This window comes from Pundamilia nyererei, unplaced genomic scaffold (genome assembly GCF_000239375.1).
Source record: "Pundamilia nyererei isolate P.nyererei 1_Seehausen unplaced genomic scaffold, PunNye1.0 scaffold00039, whole genome shotgun sequence".
Lineage (NCBI taxonomy): Eukaryota > Metazoa > Chordata > Actinopteri > Cichliformes > Cichlidae > Pundamilia > Pundamilia nyererei.
Genome location: NW_005187440.1, coordinates 1,360,965 through 1,379,738, shown reverse-complemented (window position 1 = coordinate 1,379,738; position 18,774 = coordinate 1,360,965). Strand labels below are relative to the sequence as shown.

The 18,774-nt window shown below is 41.0% G+C and overlaps 1 protein-coding gene across 2 annotated transcripts in view; it reads right to left on the bottom strand.

Moving 5' to 3' along the window:
• mtcl2 (microtubule crosslinking factor 2) overlaps positions 1–17,233 on the bottom strand; it is an 80,060-nt gene extending 62,827 nt beyond the window's left edge. For both annotated transcript variants that reach the window (XM_005730718.1, XM_005730719.1), the window contains exons 1-3: positions 15,870–17,233; positions 10,827–10,928; positions 10,421–10,543 (exon numbers count right to left, since the gene is read on the bottom strand). In XM_005730718.1, the coding sequence (XP_005730775.1) occupies positions 10,421–10,543; positions 10,827–10,928; positions 15,870–16,856 (1,212 nt within the window). In that variant the 5' untranslated portion in view covers positions 16,857–17,233. The remainder of the gene's footprint in view (positions 1–10,420; positions 10,544–10,826; positions 10,929–15,869) is intronic.
• Between the last annotated feature and the right edge of the window lie 1,541 nt (positions 17,234–18,774).

Below are 18,774 nucleotides of genomic sequence, written 5' to 3'. Positions count from 1 at the left end.
AAAGTGTGAAATATACTGATGTCACCGGCTGTTTTTCTGTTGTCCCATATTCATTCACATTCATGTGTTGTGGTTTGTTTGTTGTATCAGGATAGAAAGGGGAATAAACTGACAGCAAAAATCAAATATACAACCCCAAAATTATCAGTGTCAGCAGTAACACACAAACACTCGAATCAAGACTTTTTAGCATTTTTTTCATAAAAAAATGTCTGCACAAAAGTATGATATCGCACAAAACACTGTGAAGAATTGCAAAAAATAAAAGGTAGTCAAATCCCAATTATGGCTTTCAGTATAGAAAGCCATAATTATCTAGCAGTGAAAATTACCAGAGGCTAATGAGCCGAAGCCCCGACAAAACGACAAAAGAGCAAAAACTATTCCACTGGACAGATCGCTGTATCGCATTCAATCAGTCATCGCTGGTTATTAAAGAAGACAAACACAGAAAAAATGAGCTTGTGCAGAGAAAAGGGGTCATTTGCTTTAATAAATATCAATTTCACCTTCGAACTGATTGCTTTTTGCTCAATTCAAACTAAATATGAGGGCTTTTATTTTAAGAGGCTGCATTACATTTGATCAAATTAAACTTTAATGGTTCCCATTGGGAACTAAGTAAAAGACTTCATCTAGTGTTTCGGGGGAAAATCTGTTCAATCATCACTCAGTAGTTCAAAAATGCACTTAAACCCCATTAACCTCCATACTGATTTAATCTAGTGGGATGAGGGTTTTTGTCTCCAATGGTTTAACAGTTTATACTGACCACTTTTCATTTTAGCAGTTAACTGGTGCAGGCTTCAATGATTTGTTATCAATGAACTCGTTGTATTTAATATTTAGCTGTGAGACAGGCAGGTGTGAGTTTAAAAAAATAGAGGTGTTTTTTTGTTTGTAGTGTAAATAGTGCATATCTGAATAGAAGCTGCAGCACCAGTGGAACCACTATTAGTCAGAGTGGATTTATGTGGTTTCAACAATACTCCTGTTAGAGTTTATAAATGCATGTAACGGACTGTCTGCTTGTGCACTTTGTAAGTGTGTGTGTGTGTGTGTGTGTGTGTGTGTGTGTGTGTATCAGGTGTCTGTTTGAGCATCACTGGTACAGTGCGTCTCGCTGCTTGTTTGAAACGACTCTCTTGAACACAGTTTGTAATTGTACATCTGAATGTGTGTTTTTTTACGTCTGTGTCTTTGTGGATGAGTTTGAATTGGTGCCAGGATGCACAATGCCCCTCTGTACTACCCACTCTCACTCTATCCAAATGCTCTCGCAGCTCCACCATGCTCCAATTCATGCTCAAGTGTGTGTGTGTATGTGTGTGTGTAGTTTCTAATAGTTCCAGTGGTATTCAACTCATTTTAAGTCTTTATTTTAAGTTTTTTTCTGAACTTTATTCAGGCATCTCTCATCTTATTATTATATGAAGAGACTTTATTTTAGACAAAAGTTATTAACATGAAAATATTATTTTGTTGCTGTCTGTCTATCTGTTCATTTTCAGTCACCTTGCATGTTGGGCTGGTTAAAAAAATATACCAATATAAGCTAACCAGTTAGTTATTGAACATTTAGTAAACTGTAATGTAGTGTACAGCTGGATCCAGGAATATTTGTACACTGACACAGTTTTTCTAGTTTTGCTTCCATACATCATCATTATGAATGCTGCAACAGTCAATCAGGATGTGACTGAAATGCAAACTCTTTAATTCAAGGGAGTTAACAAAAGTATTGCGTACGTCTATATTTCTATATAACATGTCCTTGTATTTGTACACCCATACCGTGGTAAGCAACTTTTGATCGTTAGACTTAGAGTTGATTAGTTGATTAGTTAGAGTAGGGGTGTCAAACATAAGGCCTGGGATTGCCTTTCTTTGGAAAATGTGAAGGAGGGCAAAAATCTTGGACTTTTAACTTTATTTTCAGACGTTTTACAACTTTTCCTACCCATGCAAAACTCTCCCATGGCCCTTCATACTTCGTCAATGTAATTAAGTAATAGACAAACATTAAATGTGTTTTGTCTATCACAGAAATCTCTGTTTTGTAAAATTAGCCCACAGTAAAAAAAAAAAAAAGAAAAAAGAAAAAAGAAAAAAAAGAAAGAAAGAAAAAAAATACTTAAAGGACAGTCTGAGGCATGAGCTACCAGAACTTGATATCCCTAAGCTAGAGCAAAAACAATATATAAAAAACACAAAGCCCAAAGGTTTTTCACTATGCACACACACGGATTTATGGCTTATCCATCTCCCCCTTCCTTTGTTCCTCCTCCCACCCTCACTTCTATATTGTCCCCTTCATTAACACTCCTTCGTCAGCCTTTTGACTCCCAGTAAATGCTGCACTGTTCTTCTATGTTAAAGGGAAACGTGAAGGAATTTAACACCATTGAAGCTGTGGTTTTTACCCAGCAACAGAGCCATAGGATGTAATTAGAATTCAGTCAGGGTGTCAGCTGACTGAGAAGATGTGTGTCTGCGCGCGCGCGTGTGTGTGTGTATACATATGTGCATGTGTTAGAGAATGAAGGAGCGAGTGTGTGACAGGGAGGTGTGGAAGAAAAGCATTAAACCTACAGAAAAGGGCGAAAATCAGGCCGCAGGGGGGAAACAGTCACATCATTCTACAAGTGGCAGTTAGTCACCCAATCACTCTTTTTTTCATGCACACTGTGCAGTTATTTGTGTTTGATTGCGCTTAACAACTGGAGTCTTGTTTCTCCACAAACACACACACAGCTGCTTTCTTTCCATAACGGACATCTCTCTTTAACAACGACTCTATCCCTGTAGATCTTATCAGAGGGGTTTTATGTGCAGCCGCTTGTGTGTGTTTACGTGGCCGTGTGTGTATTTGCATGCACTTGTTCTTATCCTGAGGTACAAAGCATACAAAAAAAATATTTGGCACTCGCCTCTTGAAAGAGCGGTTTAAAAAAATTAGATCAGTCTAATTTAGACATACGCAGGTTATCTGTGGGTTTATGTTAAGGCAAAAAGTTGAGCATGTGCATACTGTACTTATCTGTGTTGGTGAAGGGTGAAAAAAGGTATTATGACAAATTATATATCAGTTAATAATTTACAGAAATCTTGTAAAAATATATTTACAGATAAAGAAAACATAATTTATGTCTTTACCTCAACTCATGAACAAACTCTTTTATTCAATATGTTTCTTTTTTTAACTCATGCACTGCAGCCCAGAACTGCTTGTGATAATGCAAATGCCCAGTGCAGATAACAAAATGATCTTTTACATGCCAGCTCAGTAATGTAAAGTCTGTGTGTTGTGTGTGTGTGTGGTTGCACCACTTTTCACTCATCTGAGAATTGTGCAGGTTATGATAATCTGATGCATCACAGCCTATGCCTGTCCTGGGTCCTGCTTCCTGCTGTGCTCTACTGCATATCTCTTATTGTCTGAGGTTTTCTTTTTTGTAATTTTGTCTCTGTACACCACCACTGCGTTTAAATCAAACAAATAAGTCTTTTAGCTTTAATTCAGGGACTTAGCTAAAGCATTGCGTTAACTGTTTAGGAATTACAGCAATTTCTATGTCCAGTCCCCTGGTTTAGAGGTACAAAATTAACTGAGCCCTTGTCTGGCAAGGGCTTTAATTTTTACCTGATCAATTAAACAACTAAAAGATCTGGAGTTGGTTTAAAGTGGTGCGCTTGCATTTGGTAGCTGTTAACCAGAACTGGAACAAGACATTAATGTAAGTGAAGGAGGCCATTATTGGCAATGACAATGAGAAATAACAGCTTAAGCAAAAATGTCTTCACCTGTTTCTTCCACTAAAATCCTTAGTTTACATGCTAGCAGGTTGGCAAGCTATATTTGAATTGCTCAACATCTGGAAGAAAACTTTTCCAACATTGCTACAATGAGCCTATCACCAAACATTTTCTTGAAACCTACTCTAACTAAAATTCCAGAGCTTAACGGAAAAGGGTCCCTAGGCAAGCTCATTCTTGATTTTATGCTAGCTGGTAAGAAATCACCTGAACTGAATGGATGATAATGTACTCTGCTACACCGCACACGTAGCTCTTTAAGAAACAGGATTTACATGTGTTACACCACCTAATTTCCAAGAAAACATGACTGAGTACTGACCTCGGATCTACAGCTGTTCTACCTCACAGCATACAGAAATTAAAATAAGACTCATGCTAATATCGTGGTTCAGATAGCGACCGACAGGTTCAGTCAGTCCTGATGGTCTTTGAAATCACTCACAGTTACTAAACCACTTTGGCTTTGTCCATTGTTTTCCAACTTTGAATTTTTAAGTGCTGAACATGTGTGGGATCCACAGTTCCATTTCTGAATGCCACTTCACTCTGCTTTGTCTGCCTCCACTCCAGCGCTATAGCCATTCTGCTGTCAAATCAAATAGGAACATAACCATTTCTGCTAATGTAAAAATATGACAGTAACAATTGTTCAGTCTGTAGTTTTATTTACATCAGCACTCTGCAGCGGTTCAGCCTTCCATTTACCAATTTAGAAATCGCTGCAGATTCATGTCGGGGAGCGATGACTCTAGTGAAACTGTAAATCCTGTAACACTCAGCCTTGGAGTTGAGCGCATTGTTTTTTTTTTAATGAGCTCTGAAATATGCTTACAAAGAGTGGCTCTATGTAGAATTATTGACTGCCTACTGTTAAGCTGAACCCATCAGTTTATCTTGGAGGAGAGTAATGCTGAATAAGCTTGTAGCAGCACATATAAACAAGGAGTGTTTTTGAAAAGCTATCTAAAACACCGCTGCTTGCTTGTAATTTCATTTCAGGTAACCCATTTTGAATGTTTGCATGCAGTAATTAAACAGTCGGATTTTTTATTTGACACATAATATGATACAATAAAAAGCCACGCAAATAACTGCAGTATATTCAATGGAAATTGCTGGCTTTTTTGACGTAGCTGGATAAACATACATTTGATCCTGTGAGAACAGGAAACAGCAGCTATTAATAAATGTAAACACGATGACATGCTGTCTAGGGAATGACCAGTCTTCAGTCAGTCAGTCCCAGTGTTTAAAGATAATATGAGGTCATTAATTTGAAATTTGAATATGAATTTGAATTGAATTACAGACTGGAAGACAAAAACTATTTCAGTTCTAACTATTTCAATCTAAAAGGACAGTTATTTATATTTCTAGGCCTTCAGTGATCCAAAGTGGATATCTTCACTATTGCTTCGAAAAGCCTAATGTTGCATCAGTGCATCATTTTGCATGAGTCCTGTCATCATTTACAGCCCTCAAAACACAACCATGATAATGATAACTTATCACAGTATGGAGGAAAGAAAACATCCCATATGACTCTATCATTTGTTTTTATTAAACTTCAAATATAATTCAAGGTAAAGGTGAGGAGAACACATTTTATTTAAGTCTGCTCAAGTGAACTGCCTGATTTTGATGGAGACGGTGGGTGACACAGAGGTAGCCCTGGTCTTGATGTTTACTGTTCACGATGCTGACCTTTTCCACAGTCGTCCAACATTCTGGCCCTTCAGTACCCACTTAGAGGGTGTTACGTCACAAGTGGTCTGCTTCGTGTCTATATATAAACCATTATGTGTGAAAGAAGAAGAGAAACAGACAGTGTTGTGACAGCTGTGCAAGCTGTAATCCATCTATCTTAGAAAAGAGGGTGTGAGAGAGAGAGCCACAAGGAGGGAGAGAGGTGGTGAAAAGTGAGGAATTCTCACAGTCGCTGGCATGCTGGGAATGTGTGATCTCGCCTCCAGTATCACCAGCAATCATTTTTAACCATGTTTTCATTAATGCATGCATACAAACAGGTATCTGCTCAGTAGGGGTGGGACTGAAGCTGCTGTAGTTCTTCATAGGGCACGTCCTGTTGCTATAAGCACTTCTGCTGGACTCTGTAACATCCAAAAATAATTCTACATAAGCATTTTACTGTTCACTTCCTGAAATGTAAAGCGTGACACACGCATGGAAACAGCAACTTCCTACAGTATGTGTGTGTTTGTGTGCGTGTGTATGTGAGAGCAACACAAGAGGAACATTTTTACTGGAACTCACACAGTGTTATTAAACAGTAAAAACAAATCCCACTTTAGAAATTTTTATCACAAGCACACACACACAAGCACACACACAATGCAAATAAGATATAAGATAAATGTACACTGCTGCTTTTGATGATAGTGAGCATGTGTGCGTTTGGATGGCTGTCTTTTTGTGAGAACTAGTGTAAGGCTTTCAGAGTGACGACATCTTGTCTAGTCCGTAACTTTTCAAGATGCATTGAGGTTATAGCTTGTGGTTAGTTGAGTATATTTTTTAAAAACATGGTTCCTCTCAGCTGGAAGTCTGTCTGATGTTCATGCGTGAATGAGTGAGAGGCAGGATGACTCTTGACCAAGTGACAATGCATTTATAAGAACATCTACAGGAAGCACCCTCCCCCTAACACGCACGCACACACACATCAACTGTGTGGTACAAAGATAGGAAGTATTATAATGGAAAAAATGAACTGAACTAAATGACAAAACAGAGAAAAACGAGAAAAAGAATTCATAAATATTTGTCAAATTATTATGGTCTACCTTATATATCGTGTTGACATTACCGGGAGCACAGACTGCACACAGGTACCATATGTAGCATAAATATTGTACAAAGCTCCGTAAAGCTGTCCTGATTTACACTCACTGCTGCAGAGGGCAGGGGTGTCTCCTTATTTGGGCAACTTAAAAGAAGTGTTCAAGGCCCAGGCCTAATGCTAAGCTATGCTAAACACCTTGTAAATCTCTCTCACAAAGGGAATCTACTCATCTTCTGAAAAAGGTAAGTTCACCTTAAAAGTTTTACCTTTTAAAACTATACTGTATCCTTTTAAAATATTACTTGTTCTCAGGTGGAAATCATCTTAAAACAATCTACTTGAGATACAGTCAGATACAGTCACACCCTTAAGACAAGTGAGTGAATAACTGACTTTTTTCTGGAAATGTGAAGTACCAATGAGCTAACATCATGAGAATCCTAACAACTATTTCCTCTGTGTGTCCAGATGCCTGTTGCCTGTGGGAATGAGAGTAGTGAGTGAGTAGGACAGGAAATGATGTCAGGAATTCTCATAGAGAGTCTGATGGCTTTACAAACACACATGCAGTCACATGAAAGCAGACACCCGCAAGATTTCTAAATGGGCACAAATAAGAGCACATGATGTACATAAGGAGATGTTTGTGTCAGAAAGTATTCACATGACAAACACATTAGAGTGAAGACACACTCTTTCTAGTTCACCATTTCTTTCACTTGTCATTCTGACTTTTTTCCATCTGACTTTCAGCCCACGTGCTCTCCCTAAAGGACAACTAAAGGCCTTGAGAATAGACTGAAAGAGGCAGAGTAAGGAAAGGAGGAGTACTTTTGCTGATTTGTTTCCACTTGCATGCGAGTGAGTCATCGAATCTAATGCATCAACAGTAGTTAAGCCAATTACTTTTGCAAAGCAGCTCAGGGCAGAGCTGCTCGGCAAATCAAGGTCAAGTTGGACCATGAAGTGCAAAAACACTGGGGCGCGTCAACCACAAGAACCGTAGCTCAATAAAACGTTTTGTACAATAAGTTTGCACATTTCTCTGGAGCAAGAAGAAGAAGAAGCACTGAGATTTTCACTCATGTTTACTCTTGTTTAAGATAATCAGTATGACTGTCATACTTGATAGCTGTTTGGCATTGCACCAAGCTTTTGTGAGGCCTACTGTAAATGCAAAGAAACATGTATTTTCAACCCGCTGTCAAAACGAAACTTACATATAAGGAGTGAAAACCAAAGTGGAGCTTTTTTCTTGTATTGTTTGATTTTAGCTGAGTAATTAAAAAAGGTGAATCAGTGAATGTTTATTAGTAATTTTATGACCATCTTGCAAAGCCTCAGGGACTTACCACCCTTTACTTGGATCACTAGCTGATCTTATGGAGCAACAGCCACTCAATCTAAACTGATAGTTTGCACTATGAAAGGGGCAGTATAGAGCTACTACTTAATGCACTTCTGTGTACAAATGAAAACACTGGGCTTTTTTGAATCTGGCCTTCTGGACTTCATGCCTATTAAAGGATAAGAACACTGACGCCAGCATACCATTGCTACACTGGTAGATTTTGTGTAAAAATTTATGATGCATCCCCTTATGATGAACCATTATAAGGGTACTAAAAGAGACTTCATTTAAAAAAGGAAAATATCCAAGTAATTTTATGTCAGTAAATTATTGATTTTTAAACAGAGTATTTGTAAATTCAGTGTGGTTAAAAATATGGGAAAAAATCCTTAAAAAATTAATACAGAAAACTGCTTCATTTTAAAACGGTACATTGTGCCGTACTTTTACTTTTACTGTGGGGATGAACTGGGGGATGTTTGTGCATCTTACTGCTTAATTAACTGTGCATTCATTTTTGAGGCAATACTCCACTCAAACCTATGAACATTTTCCAATTGAAAAATGTCCTTTGATTATTTTCACACATCTGATGTCAACTTTAGGGTTACTAAAATGTGCACAAAAATACACCAGTGCTAATATTTAGTTGTACAACAAATGGCACATTACAGACAGTTGGATGATTTTGGTTTCTATGACTTAGTTAATGGCAAAGTTGAAGAGTCTCCAAACAATTTCGCTTGTTTTTATAATTAAACTTTTATGCTCTGAGTCAGAAATTCAGAGCTTTTAAATCTGCAACACTGAAAACCTTTAAACAACGTAAATTTTTTTAAACTCCTATTAAAGCAAAGTGAAGATTAAAGTTTTCCAGTACAGCCTAATCACAGTGGAGTCATAGGGGTAGGTAGAGTGTGTGTTTTTAAAATACGAATAATGAAGCTACCAGAATAAACAGAGGAGTGGCTGATACACACTAGAGAAAGAGAAGCTTAGCCACGGCTTAATGCATGCAAACACACACACACACACACACACGAACACACATGCAGAACAGTATGTTGTAACTTGACCTGGCATCTGAGTCCTTGGCCCTGTCGGCAACAAGGCACAATCAGCCATGTGTTGTGAGAGAGAGACACAGAGAGGGCAGACTTGTCTCCCAGCAGTGTGATTTTTTTCAGCTTTCTGTGTTAACGATACCCCTTTGCTGATGCAATCAACAGATGCAGACTTAGCTCATTTTCCCCCTCAAGCTTTAGTCTTTCCATGCATCATCCCTGCCATCACTCCCCTCTCATTTTCTAAACATGACAACTGGCCACTGAATTCAAACAGGGACTCCCTTCTGCCTTTGAGTTGTTTTCTCATTGGCCAATTTGAATTTTCAAACACTGACCAACCACCCCCTTCCCTTTTAGTCACAGGATGTACACTCATCCCTCCCTCTTTCCGTCCTCACTTCCCTCCTTCCTTCCAAAACAACCAGATGGTGATACAGCAGCTAAGAGACAGACAGCAGCAGCGGGCGGGAAGCCCTTCGAGAGTGATTCCACGGTCTCACTCTCTTGCACGCTCTCTCTCTCTTAGAGGATAAAAAGCCCTCATTGTGTCGTCCTTCACGTGGAAAATGTTGGAGGAATGCTATAAATTTCGCACAGAGTAACGGTAGTCCAGGGTCAGTGTGACAAAACACACACACAAAGGCTTTGCCCTAAACTCACCGTGTTCCTGTACAGCTACTGCAAGGCCCTACCAAAACAGACTGTGCACATAGACACATTTATAGTGTCTAAAATGTATCAATTTTATCATTGGTGGGGGTTTCCTGACTAATCAAATTAATTGCCTGTATAAGTGGGTTTTTACAGATAGCTCATTTTATAGGAAAAGGAAGGAAATTCTTCAGAAACAAAAGCTTGAACTCGATGCAGTTTTGTGGCTTTCAGAGTGTGACAAAAACTGGGTCAAAGGAATCTCCATATACAGACACATCATCAGAAAGCATTACTGTATCCAAACATATCTTCTCTTATGTCACAAAAATAGTGATTGAAGACCGTTGCATAGCAAAAATTATGCAACCGTGTGCAGTGAACTTATGATCTTGTCGCCTTTGAAACAATTGCTTTGAAGATGCCAAGTCTACGGCAAATCGCAGCAAGCTGGATTCTCCAAGATTGACTGAAAGTGGTTGCCCAGAGGTTGAGCGTGTAATGCCTGAACCTCTGTATATTTTACTTCTAAAGATCAAAGATGGTAGAAGAAGTTTAATTAACTCGTTAGCTAATTAAACCTGACAGCTGTGTTTTTATTATTGAGTACCTTAGAGATGCTGGGATTAAAGACAAGACATCTAACGATGTTCCACTTGACTCTTTTTGAGACCAACTTCATTTGAGTCCACACATCTTTTAATTTCCAGCTCAATCTCCAACACTTACTTTTACATCCTGCTCTAGTGTTCGTATCAGTTCTCCATCCACTTGTCCTGTTTGGGCCACGCGGATAGAGCGTCGTTCTGCCTTCCTCAGCCGGTACTGCAGGATGCGGCAGGTCTTGTTTGCCTGAGGAACAGGGGCAATGTCAGCAGATCATGTTATGCGTCAGCTGTCTAATCCATCTCTAGTACTTTGCTTCACTGCACTGTTCCTTGCAGCAGTCATGTGCATGTAGAAGAAATGCAGAAAACATAAAATGGCAGGAAAGAGCATTTGTTGCATTTATTTTTGGAGCCCAAATTTGCTTTTCAGATGTAAAATAAGTGGAATTCTTTCTTCACGAGGTCATTTTTGCAAGATCTGCGATCAGTCAGGCTCATTAAACCAGTCTGTCTTTGTAACCACATACCTGCTCCAGCTGTTGCCGCAGTTCCTGCAACTGGTAAACGTCTTCCTCCATGTACATGTCCCTCATCTCCAGCATCTCAGATCTCAATTCCTCCATCTCATCCTTGGGGCAGTGAAAATGAGAGAGTATATAAGTGCGTCTGTTATTTTTACACATAGTAAGTACTCCTCCAGTGTTAACCTGTGGAGAAGGTGTAAAGACTTCTGACTGAACATCAGGCTCTAAGTGGCTGTAAAGAGCTGACAGCATTATATGCACACACAGGATTTTTGTCATAAATGCAAGGTAATCATCACTGTCATCAGAAAATCACTCCATTAAGCTTTCCAACATTGTAATGTAGTCATCAATCACCTCTTGCTGCCATGTATGACTACATCTTCTTCTTTATCACCCTCATAATTGCATAACAATCAGTGTCCTCTTAAAATGAGCTTCTGCAATATTTTCTTACATCAGATAAAAGAGGCCGTGCAAAATAGAGAACTGCATGACCGAGTAAGATAATATGACAGTGAACTGTACTCTTGTTTTTTGCCTCACTCCGAAGGTAGTGCTAAGGAGACCAAAGGTCAGGGTATAGCTATTAGCACACCTTGGAGCAAACTCCAGGATGTGGCATCTGTGGATTAAGAAAATTCAAAATCTAAGCAGAGCATTTGGATAGTGTGGGACTGCACTAAAATACAACTCACAAATACTACAGACCAGTATAAATGTTTCATTCAAACCAGTGTTTTTATCTACCCCCGTTTTAGTCACATGCAGATGAATTATTCATTTCAGCCTGACAGCATGAATTGCATCACACTTCTGAATCATATTTAAGGCGCAGCTCTGTCTGTGTTTCCAATGAAATCAAGTATCACACCCCATAAAAAAAGGAAAGTCTAGGTCACTCTGTTTTACGGCAAAGCACGACAATGTGCTTACAGAACTGTTAAATGAACGTGTGCTGGCAAAAATCCCTGCCTCTAAGTATGAGCGTGTTTGTGTGGGTGATGTGTTAGCATAATGAGCCAAATGAGTATGAGCGGCTGTAGTAATAGTAGTGCTGTCATGACTTACTACAGTAAAGAATGTGGGTCAGCTTCTGCAGAGCTCCAAGTGCAGCAACAACAAGCTGTGCGGGTGTGTGTGCATGTGTATTTTTGTGTGTCTGTATGTTTACTATGTGCACAATATGAAAAGCAAGGTGAGCAGTGTGTGCCTGCGTCTCCACTACGTACGCACTAAACTGTACAAGGATGAATCATAACCGTGTGAGCAGGTAAAGTAAAATGGATGGATTTAGTAATGTTTCTGTGAGTGGCACACCGCTGGCCACTGCTACACATCTGTGATAGAGAACAGAGTGAACGAGAGAAATGGAATGAAGTAAAAAGAAAGGAGGATGAAAGTTAATAACATGAAAAAGAATCAAAGGGAAAGAGCAGACACAAGAACAAAACCCAAATTCTGAAACTGAGAGGAAAAGGAATGAAAGAACAGCAAAGCAATAAAAGGGAATGTAAATGGGAAACAGGAAAAGAAAAATCAGATAGGGAAAAAAACAGAGCGTGAAAACTATCTAGATGGAGAGGGAGATAAAACATGACAGCAGAGAGTGAGGAAGTGAGGACACGAAACCAGGGAATCATAAGTTAATGTGGTGAGAGACTGAGACTGAGGGAGAGAGATGGTCCACTGACCTGCTTTTCACAGCTAACTAAAGAAGAACAGTGAAGAAGGTCTCTGTCATGTGAGCGAGTCAGGAGAAGAAATCAACCAATCAGCTGTCATGTTAGTGAGTCAGCGTGGTTAATGTCAGAAATGAGTGTGTGCACACATCTGCTGTGATAACAGTCCTCCCTACCTGGCTCTGCAAATCTGAAACCCACCATATTTTGTTGTCAGTTGTGTACGAGGTGATTTAGCTAATTGCTTTCAGTATTTTGTCCCAGCTTTATTTGTACATGAGAGTGGCATTGTCAGGTTTTCATCTGACTCTCATATTCTTACATTCGTATGTGTATTCTATTCTATAAAGAAGCCTACAATAATACAGAGAAAACCCAAACAATCAAACAACCTCTTATGAGAAAGCACTTGGCAACAGTGGGGAGGGAAAACTCCCTTTTAACAGGAAGAAACCTCCCAGAACTAGGATCAGGGAGGGGTGGCCATCTGTCACATACAGCCCGGGTAAGAGGGCGAAGACAGGATAAACGAAACACGGCGGAAGAGAGCCAGAGATAAATGATAACTAATGATTAAATGTGGAGCGGTGTAAAAACAGAGTGAGTGAAAAGAAAAAAGAGGAGTGACGATGAAACACTTGGTTAATAACGGGAAGTCCCCAGCAGTCTAGGACAAGTGCAGCCTTAAAAAGGGAGGATTCAGGGTCACCTGACAGAGCCAAAACTATAAGCTTTATCAAAAAGGGAAGTTTTTAGATTCAAAGTAGAGATAGTGTCTGTCTCCCAAACCCAAACTGGAAGCTGGTTTCACAGAAGAGGGGCCTGAAAACTGAAGGCCTCCCATTCTACTTTTAAATCCCAGAGGAACCAGTCTCAGAGCAAAGTGTTCTTTTGGGTGATACGATGGGCCTGATTATACAACACCTTGTGTCTGAGGAGTTAAACATAAATTAAATATAAACACAAAACATAAACATAGTGGATCTGTATGGTTTTTATGTTCATTTAGGCAATTAGGCAGCAGATCAAGAAGCATACAAGCTGCTATTCTGTGCATTTCTATCACATTTGCTATATTTACATAGATCCTGTATGTTTATTGTTATTATTATTTTCAGATTAAGCCTTCAGGATCATAACAAATGATCAAATGACTCATTGAAGGCACCATTGCATTTATTACCACTATGTTTTCAACTATTTAACTCTACCGCCAAGGTCGTCTTTTACAATTTAAATTACTCCTAATCGGTAAGTGAAAACAGCCATCTGCACAAGCTGCACAGATGCTCATCTGTTTGTTTAAATTGCAGTCACAGGACGGACATTCCTAAAAATTAAATCCAGAAAATCTCGTCTTTCTTTGTGAAACTGTGTCAGGTTAGGCATAATATGGAGAGCAGCACGTCCCTACTCCTGGTTCATTGTGTCGAAATACAGCATGTGGACTTGAATGATGATTCAACTATACTGAGCGTAAGTTCCCCCCTTGACAAGGCGTGCGGTGACTAAACTGCGTTCAACAATTTGTCAAACTGTTTGTCAGCATGGCACCTACAACCTGACGGTGTATGTTCATGGTGTAGGAAAGCAGGAATGTAAGTACAGGCGTCAGTAATGCTGCGTGCGCGGTACGTGAAACATCTAATCAGATATTCTTTTGTAGCTTCAACAGAAACACAAACAGTAAGGTATAAAGTCGCCACTAATGAGATTCAAACAGCTGCCAACTGTTTTGATCTCCTACGGTGATTACCAGCTGAATGGGAAACAGCTCGGCACCCAGAAAGAGTCTGCATATTCATAGGATGGCGGTGGAAGACTGGCAGGCTGGAGATGTAAAGCATGAAGGAGGAAAAAAAAGATGAATTTTGAAGCGGTGGAAAACAAAGAGAAGGAACTGGAGACTGAGCATTACAGCAAGGATTTATGATAAGTCTGAGAGCCTGATGCCTCTGCAGCATGTTGTTTTGATCGTCTGATCACTAACCAGGTGTTCCTCGCAGCTGCAACAACACACACAGCCAGACTTACTTCACTGCCTGCCCTCCCGTGGGGCTTTGCCGTGGTCCAATGTGATATGATGCCCCATATTCCGTCAGCAGCCACACACTGCACCAAATATGCACCAACTAGGATGACGTGTGTTAATGATCAAAGAAAGGAGTATTTTGGGGACCAGGAGTGGGCAACCAGAAACTAAACCAAAGATCAAAACACCCCCAACAGTTAAAGAAACTCCTGGGGAAAGACGGGGTGGTGCTTTTTGCTTAGAGACAAGCGCTGCTAATCAATTACCATAGGCAATCAATGTCTGACAATCACTGGCTTGTCTGGTCACTGCCAGGTAGTGCTAGGGGATATGTTCCCTAGTTGATCCTTGCCTTAATCAATCACTCTGGAGGGAGGCTTGACCAGCAGCTCGATGTATATAATACATTTCACTGCCTGCAGATGTACTGTGGGAGCTGTGAGATGCCTATTCTATCAAAAACCCTGATGAAATCAAATCCTCCTGTGAGCTGAGGTACTTTGGGATAATGCAACAATTGTTTAGTTATTGTTTTCATGAGTGATGCTTTAGTGTTTGACAGACAACAGGAATTTGATACCGATGCTGCCAGTAGAGGATCTTTTTCTCTTTTTTAATATAAGAGTTTTGCACTTTTATGGAAAACCCCACTCAAAATTCACAACTTGCAGGATTTCCATATTTACTTCCACATTTTAGGTGTTGAGAATCTTTAGGCAATCACACAGCGCTCTACCTCTGTGTTAATACAATGCTATTAATAATGCCTTTAGGAGCAAAGCAGAATACAGCAGCAGAATGAACCGTACCTCCACTGTGCCAGCATGCGAAGCACAAGTGATGAACACCAAGTGCAAAATCTCAATCCAAAGCACACCATTGTTAACCATTTACAGTATTTCACCGTTCTGCAACTGCAGATTTTCTATCAGAAACCTATTCTGTCACCAGGAAGCAGCATGTTGTGCTCATGCGTGGCCAGGGGTGCAGACAGACTCTAACATCAACATCCTTGTAGTGAGTACTCTTGGGAGGCATCCAAAGGAATCTCTACACAGTGAGAAGCAGGTCAGAGTGACTTTTAGAGGCAGACTTTGGAATAAAACAGTATGACAGAAAGATGATTTGTTTAAGGAATGAAAAATGACAATGACGTCAAATTGCTAAATAGGCCAGGTGTATGCATGTGACCAACGTCAGGAGTGTTTTTCATGGGAACCCATGCAAAATCTGGTGTCACTGCTTGGGGAAAAAAAGACTAAAACCCTGTTTGTGAAGCACTATGTAGGTTAAGCAACTTCAAAAACACGAGCTGACATATGCTGAACTTACTTTGAGGTAATCATTCTCAGATCTCAGCTCTTCTATTTCCCTGACAAACTCCTCGTGCATGCTGTCCATAAACTCCTCTGTGAGGTCTGAGAAAGCCAGAGATGTGCTGGCGGGCACCCGGCTATCAAATGAGGTGACCGATCGCTCCTCGCCCGGGGATATGCTCCCTTCTCCCGTCTCGATACCGGTGGAGAGCCGGTCCTTCTCTCCGGAGGAGCAGGTGGTCTTAGCAGCAGCAGCAGCAGCTTGTTGGCTGGTTCTGTCCGCCAACGCGCCATCCCTGAGCGGCTTCTCTAACTCCGGCCCGCCGCCCCTGCTACTCCTCGACTCGGCGTCGCTGCTCACAGCGTCCGTGGACAGCTTGTTTTCCTCAGAGGCGCAGTCCGACAGCTCGGAGCTGCTGTCGGTTGGGGAGAGCTTCCCCGGGGCGCATCCAGAATCCTTGGATAAATCATCGGATCCTATGCTGGCGTCGGACACCTTCCTCCGCGCTACGGTGCTTTTGATGGCCTTGGACGCCGAGCCCTTGGAGGACATGCCACCAGAGAGGGAGGATTTGCCGGCGGGTTTTCCGCCACCACTCTTCTCCCCTTTGCCGTCCTTCCCAGCAAGACTTCCCACGGGGCTGCGCCTGGATATGCGGCTACCCAGATGAATGGCTCCTGGCTTGACACTCAGGGTCGGGGTCCCAATCCCTCCTCGGATCTTCGTGAGCGACCACCCGGGTACATCCTTCGGTCTCGCCGGAGATGGGGCCCGGTTGATCTTCTTCTTCTGGCCTGGAGTGTGAGCGGACAGCACGGCAGAAAGGTCCGCAGATTCGGGCTGCTGACCGGGCACCGCGTGCTGCGCCTGGCCGCTATCCGAGCACTCCGTCCCGCCTCCGCTTTCCATCTTCTGCCGGAGATGGAGTCTTCGTTCCTTGGGCGAGGCGAAGACGAGGTGAGTCGGAGAGTTGTGGACATCAACCTCCTTTGTTTTTGTCATTCATTCCGTTTAGGCAGATACGAGAAAAATAGAAACGAAACCTCCTATTTGCAGAAACAGGAGGCAGAAGTTGGGAGTGTGAATAAACAACTGCAGAGCCACACAAAAGGAGGAGATCACTCCGGCCACAATGAGGGCTTGCAACGCAACAGGACGAAGCGGGAAGTAGAGTCTAAAAGATCGAGAAAAGATAAATACAATCCAATTTTCCAGTTCTGTGTGCCGCAAATGCACCAATTATTCCGCTTTGTTCTGCTGGATCCTCCACTCCTGTCCTCGGGATCCCCCTCTCTCTGCCTCGATGACACAAATTAGCCGGTTCCTGCTCAGAGGAATTGTGGGTGAGAACAGACGGCAGTGCGGTGCCTATGGTCACCTCTCTCTCTCTCCTCTCATATAACGGGATGTAGCTCTGGAGGAGAGAGATAGTCTCGTTTCTGCAGCTCTCTGCCGCCACCAATGCAAGATATCAGAAAAACAGTAAGACACAGCAATAAATAAAAAAATAAAAAAATTATTGTGTAGAGACTCCAGGGCTCGGAGGACAGGGCCCATTTATGCACACTTAAGTCAGCTTAAAATATTTTCATACAGGTCAGTAAAGCAGCTGTGTGTGTGTGTGTGTGTGTGTGTGTGTGTGTGTGTGTGTGTGTGTGTAGCAGCCAGACCAGAAACCTTTCCTTCCAAAGTAACAGATATTTACCATGCGCGCAAATCATAGAAGAAAGGTCACAACAGCATACAGCTGCATTGTGGGAGGTGAGAGCATCACCTGACCCCAAATGTGTGCATTAATGTAGAGTACACTGTAGGGCTCAGATTATCTGTCTCCTTCTAAGCAAGCAAACAAACAAAAGATTCCTCTGACATCACACTCAAGCAAATCTTTCTTATTCTTCTTAAAGTTTAGGTAGATAGGTTTGTTGCAAACATCGCATGAAAAATAGTGTCAAAGAACAATATTTCTTTTGTTTTAAATAAAGCATGCAATTTATAGTATCCCTTCTGTTTCCCTCCTTTCTGTCACCTGTTTATCTTTTACTTCTCAGACTGTAGACTGTTATTATCCTGCATACTGTCCCACTGTTCCCCATTATTTATTGCCTCCGACAGCTTTAAATGTGTAACCTTTGGAGATCCCTTTTCACAGTCCCACCATTATTCTATCACAACTAATCATTAAACCTTAAGCGGCTATTGATATCCTGTAATTAGTATGTGCAGTTAAATTTTACAGAGCGCTGAGTCAGGCAATTCTCTGTTTTGTTGTGTTAAAGAGATTGTATGGGTTTTAAGGCATGGCCGAAAAACCCACGAGACCCGTCACCATTCAAGATAAACTACTTACAGATAGGCGGAAAATTAAGTGATCACATTTATCCCATAGTGAAACATTTCCTGATAGGTAGGGTCTCATTCAGAGGTCATCAGGGGGCTCAGCGAACAGTTTGAAATGAGTGGAGCCTGTGCTACAGCTCACACAATCATCAGATCTTAACCAAACTGGATACCCATGGGAGGTTTTTCAAGTAACGTGTTAGATATTAGTCCACCAAAATCTTGGTCTAAAGCTGGACACCAAAATGTATTTTTTTAATAAGCCGTATTTGCTTGTGCAGCGTGTTTATTAGCATATACAGCATAAGTAGGAACCATAAAGTTGATTTTTTTAAATGTGTTTGTGCATTATTTTTGATAACTGACTGGAGGGCCGTGTCATCGTCTGCCATAAGCTGTATTTTTGTTTCAATAAAGCTACAAAGCAGTGCTGGATCTCCTGCCCTGTATGCACACAGTCGGAGATTTCCAGTAATAACCATCGCATGGTGCAATCTCAGTGGGCTCAACAAATGTGTGTAAACACTCTTCCAAGCAGTTAGAGCACATTATGACATTTAGCAGCATTTCTAATAACATT